Source organism: Telopea speciosissima, chromosome 4 (assembly GCF_018873765.1).
Source record: "Telopea speciosissima isolate NSW1024214 ecotype Mountain lineage chromosome 4, Tspe_v1, whole genome shotgun sequence".
Classification (NCBI taxonomy): Eukaryota; Viridiplantae; Streptophyta; class Magnoliopsida; order Proteales; family Proteaceae; genus Telopea; species Telopea speciosissima.
In genome coordinates this window covers 13,681,967-13,687,112 of record NC_057919.1, presented here as the reverse complement: position 1 = coordinate 13,687,112, position 5,146 = coordinate 13,681,967, and the positions used below count along the sequence as shown (strand labels likewise).

Here is a 5,146-nt window from a genome sequence, read left to right as displayed (position 1 = left end):
ATACAAAAATTAAACAAAATAACTTCCAAAATAAAAACCATTCTCATGAAATTGAAATAGAAATCATACTAAATCAGGTCTAATTGGAGTTCGATTGGCTACGTCAATCACATTAATTGATTCCACTCAAATTCCTATAACCTCATTTGATTCGTCTATTATAATCTCGAATTTCTCTCCTCTCAGGTTCTCTATCCGGTCAGATTTGTAGGTTCCTCTCATAGGGAGGGCGGAAATGATGACCTCATCCCACTAGGGCGGTGTGTTCAGACAGGGTGTGAGGTCGTCATTTTTGACCCCTATGAGTAGGGCTGTAAATGGATAATCAGAAATCCAAATTCAATCCGCATCTATATCCGTTTAGGGGCATCCATATTCGATTGGAGACATCCGGAAAAAAATCCAAATATTTCGATAAAAATCCGAATCCAAATACTTAATTATAAAAAATTAAATAAATAACATTTTTGAAGATTCAACAGGTTCTGGAATATGAGGAAAAGAGAATCATGCTCTAAAACTATGGATTGAGAGTAAATTGTATCCATTAGAAGACAGAGGTGTAAACGAATGATCGAAAATCCGAATTTAATTTGCATCCGAATCCGTTTAAAGATATCCGTATTCGACCAAAAAATATTCAAATCCGATTACATCCGATCCGTATCCCAAACTGAATCCAATTCGTTTACAGGCCTATCTATGAGGCCTATCTATGAGAGAAACCTACGAACCTCACCGAGCAAGAACCTGAGAAGAGTTAGAATCTCTATAATTCCTAAATTAATTCAAAAATATCTGATTTGAATGGGTCCTACACCACAGAACTTTGAATCTGAGAAAACGCAGAGCCCCTCGTGAATCGTGTAATGGACGGTCGGTCAAACGACTCAAACTTCACAAAACCCAAGAGACTCTGTTATTGTGGGCCCCCAATAGGGGTGGACCCAACCCAACAAACAAACAGCAAAAAAGATAAAAATCCCACAACAACCTTAAATCAGTGTTAATTAAATTCCTTAATGGAAGGATTAGGGTTGCCAGTGCCACCATCCTATCCCAAATCCCAATGCCCATAATCTAATCTGCAACACGCTTCTCCTTTTCACCTTTTTGGCCTTTTCCATCACAAATTCACCACCACTTCTACCACCGTGTCCATTTCATAGTCTTCATGTGTCCTGTCACGCGTGCTGGAACTGGGAGACTGGAGTAATGGACACTGCAGGGCCAAAATTGTTAAGCTCTTCAACTCCAATGTGGGCTGTTTGTAGAAATTTTCTGTATATGGATCTGTGGGTCTAGCCCATTAAACCCTGACCCTACGGCCATTAAACCTAATGGTTCGTACTCCCTCAGCCCTTATCTTCTCCTCTCCTTCTCTTACACACACGATTACACCGTTGTGCGCAGAAACAAAGTTGCACACACACTCGCGCGCTCCCACAAGTTCGAGAATGGCTTGCACGATGGGAGTAAGGGCTCGTGCGAATGTACGATTCATAACCGATATATAATCTGGAGACATTAGTAGTAGTCTGGTCGTACTCCTTCCCCGCAAACTCCGCCAGTTCCATTATTGCTGCTGCTTCTGCCAGTGATGAGCTATGAGCTTGACTGCCTTGCCTAGGTGCCCACTGCCCTTGACCCCTTCTTTGTCTCAGCCTTTGGTCCTTTCCCTTACCATACATAGCCTTTGCTCAGGGAGTGACGACTGATGAGTGATGACTTGACCTCCAAAGGAGGAAAAAACCCAAAGGAATCTTTCAGACTTGGTTGGGTTTTAGCCACGTGTTCTCAATATCCTGTCCTTCTCTCTATTCTTGTGTTTGTGGCAGTCTTGATTGCATCTTTTGTCTAACTTCATTAGTCCCTAGTTTTACCCTTAATATAATATACGAACCCTTTAAATCTTCTTTCTTTAACTAATCTGGTAACTTGGAACTTGTACCCAAAAAGGAGCTGCTTAGGCTTAGCTGATAAAACTTGTTTAAATAAGTATTTCTCATTAATTAATTACTTCTTCACTGATTAGCTAACAAGTTTGTTTCCTTATTTGTCTGAAAAAAACAATTAGTTTAGATTGTCAAACTTACTGATTAGGGAGTCAGATTAATTTAAATAATTAGTATTAATAAACAAAGCTATTGCAAAAGAGGAGGATGCATTGGGACCTTAATTACACTAAAATCAACTAAGAGCATAGGTGGCCATTATTAATATTATTATTATGGTATAGAAAGGGATTTAGATTTCAGTGAGAGATTAAAAAACATGCAAAAAGAGGAGAATGATGAAAGACAAGGTGTTATGCTGTTAAAGACTTGAAGCTTAAGACTGTTTAAGGAGATAAAAAGAAATAAGAAAAGGGTCTGAGATTTGAGATGAGAAGGGGTCAATTCGTACAGTGTCTAGCTTAATAAGGAAGTCTGTTCCATGGATCTAATCTCCCTCGCTTCCTTCTCCATGCTTCCTATTGGCCACCATTGCCAACAGAGAGAGAGAGAGAGAGAGAGAATGAGTTTTGAGTGAAAAAAAGGTAAGGTATAGACAGAAGAAAGGTTAGGGCATGAATTGCAGCAGCGAAGAGCTGGGGTTGCAGGCTTGCAGGCTTGCAGCCTTGCAGAAGGTGCAGAGAGAGAGAGAGAGAGAGAGAGAGAGAGAGAACTTAGCAGAGGACATGTGATGTGCTGTGGACCAAGAAAGAAATTTCCACTTTAACGTTTTCTCTACTCTGCCTAAGCATCTAATTAGGTGAGAGTTCACTTGGGTTTGCGATCATTTTGCCCAATCAGTCAAAACTCTAATGTTTTGGGCACGTTTAAATTGATGATTTTGGAGTAAGTGGAGTTTATGGGATTAGCGATTCCTTCCAGGCAACATCGCGTCAACATTCTTTCTTTCTTTCTCTTGGGTGTGCAACACAACACTAGATAACAAAATACAATAATTACGAATGGGACCAATTTTAGCAGAGAGCGTGGGAACTGGGCAAAGGATGAACATGACCTTGTCGGTGGTTTTGCAGAAGACCCCCCCTTCCTCTAAATCTTTATCAGTTTCAAGTCTTTTATGTTCATAACTCCTAAACTCCTCCCTCATCACAACCAAACCAATCTTTTTCCTTGTTGGAGTTAGATGGGCAATGGGAAGCAAAGCCCATTCCCACACATTAACAGTAACCAGATGAGGTTTGATAGTTATGGTCATTAACTTTGAGTTCTCTTTTGCTTTCTCTACAGTGAGTTTTTCTTCTTCTTTTTAATTAGGTAAGAGAGAAGTGTTTGTTGGGCCCCATTGAATTTCCAATCTCCATTTCTAATAAATTTTTTTTAAGAAATCCCTTCTCCTTGGAACAAGGGAATTAATCTCTCCTCATCTATATTTCCACACCAACCTCTCAATTAGATGCTTATCTCTTAGGAAAGGGTTTTAAATTAGTGAAATTGGTGGGTGGGTTTTAGCAACAATAAGGTCATAATCAAGGAGAAAAAACATATTCTTTTGAAGAGAATTTTTTTTTAAAAACTTTTAGTTTGTTTGATTTCTATGTTCAATTACTTCTTGTCTTTGATTTGATTAGATGAGTTGAGGTGGTGAATAGAGAAAAGATCCATGGATTAAGAAGGTTGCATGAAAGATGATGATGATTTAGAAGGGAGATCAAGGAAAAAAAAAAAGGGAAAAAAGAAGGTTCACTGTAGAAATTAATGGAATTAAGAGGTCAACAAGACAAGCAAGTAGGGATGCCAAGCTCCTTCGGTTATAATCCTCTTCTTCGAGAATCATCTGCGAAAGTGTCTTCTTCCTCAATAGGAACAGCAGCAGCAGGAGGAGGTGGAGGTGATGAAAGAAGAAGAGATGGGACTGGGAATGGAATTGCAGTTCTCAACCCATCGTCTCAAACCCTAGATCACCATCACGAGCTACATCCGCATCATCATCAACTACAATTAGACCCAGATCCAATTCCTGTGGCAATCGTTGTTGGTGGTTCAACTAGTTTAGCAGCAGTTGCAGGTGGATCGAACTCAGCAAGAACACCACCAACCCCTAAGAGCTCCGTAATCGTCCGTTATCGGGAATGCCTCAAGAACCACGCAGCGACCGTTGGTGGCCATGTTGTCGATGGTTGCGGCGAATTTATGCCGAGCGGCGAGGAAGGGACTTCGGAGGTCTTAAAATGTGCAGCGTGCGCCTGCCACCGTAACTTCCACCGGAAAGAAGTAGAAGGAGAGCCCAGATCGAGCACCGCCGCGGCCACCAATAGTTATTACTGCTACGACTCAGGTCACAAGAACAGCTATAACACCAGAATCTCTTCACCTCCTATCCCTCCTACTCATACTCATCCACCTCATCATCATCATCATCATCATCATCATCCTCAACTGGTTCCCCCGAACCAGAAATTCCATCTGGGACTGCCCACCAGTCCATCTATGGGTTCCATCCCGCCGCCCATGATGATGGGTTACGGTGGTGGTTGTGGCGGAGCAGGGGCGACGGAGTCATCAAGCGAGGATCTCAATGTTTACAAGTCCAATGGTGGGGGGATTTCTTCTTCGCAGCCAACACCATCGTTCGCCCTTTCGAAGAAGCGGTACCGGACGAAGTTCACGCAGCATCAGAAAGATAGGATGCTTGAGTTCGCTGAGAAGTTGGGATGGAAGATTCAGAAGCAGGATGAGTTGGAGGTTCAGCAGTTTTGTGAAGAGGTTGGTGTGAAGAGACAAGTTCTTAAGGTTTGGATGCACAATAACAAGAATTCCATGAAGAAGAAGCAATCATAAAGAGGAAATGCTTTATAGTTTGTATGATTGACCAGTAACCAGTGCACTTAAGATATCCATCAACCAATTTCTATGAATGTCTATTGAACCATTACTGGTTCTAGCTTCTTCCCTTTTTTGTCCTTTCTTCTTCTCCATTCCTCATTGAGAAAGAAGAACAAAATACTCAAATAACTTTATTCTTCTTCTGTTCTGAAGCTCGTTGGTGGTTGTGGTGTTGCTTCTTCTTCTTCTCTCCACAGCTCAGCTAACCTATTCTAGCAGCGAAGCACGCCTCACTTTCTGGGGCGAGATGGATGGTGGGTGAGGAATGAAAATCATATTCCTTTGAACGTTCAAACTTTTCGGCTGAA

The 5,146-nt window shown here is 41.4% G+C and overlaps 1 protein-coding gene across 1 annotated transcript; it reads left to right on the top strand.

Annotated features, from left to right (window-relative positions):
* The first annotated feature begins 3,379 nt into the window (after positions 1-3,379).
* Positions 3,380-4,804, top strand: LOC122660282 (zinc-finger homeodomain protein 5-like). Its single transcript, XM_043855518.1, has one exon. It carries the CDS (start codon positions 3,711-3,713, stop codon positions 4,791-4,793), a length of 1,083 nt encoding a protein of 360 aa, XP_043711453.1. The 5' UTR covers positions 3,380-3,710; the 3' UTR covers positions 4,794-4,804.
* Positions 4,805-5,146: the final 342 nt, after the last annotated feature.

Excerpts from the sequence above, each read along its gene's own strand:
- LOC122660282 (XM_043855518.1), top strand. The coding sequence starts at position 3,711 with ATGGAATTAAGAGGTCAACAAGACAAGCAAGTAGGGATGCCAAGCTCC.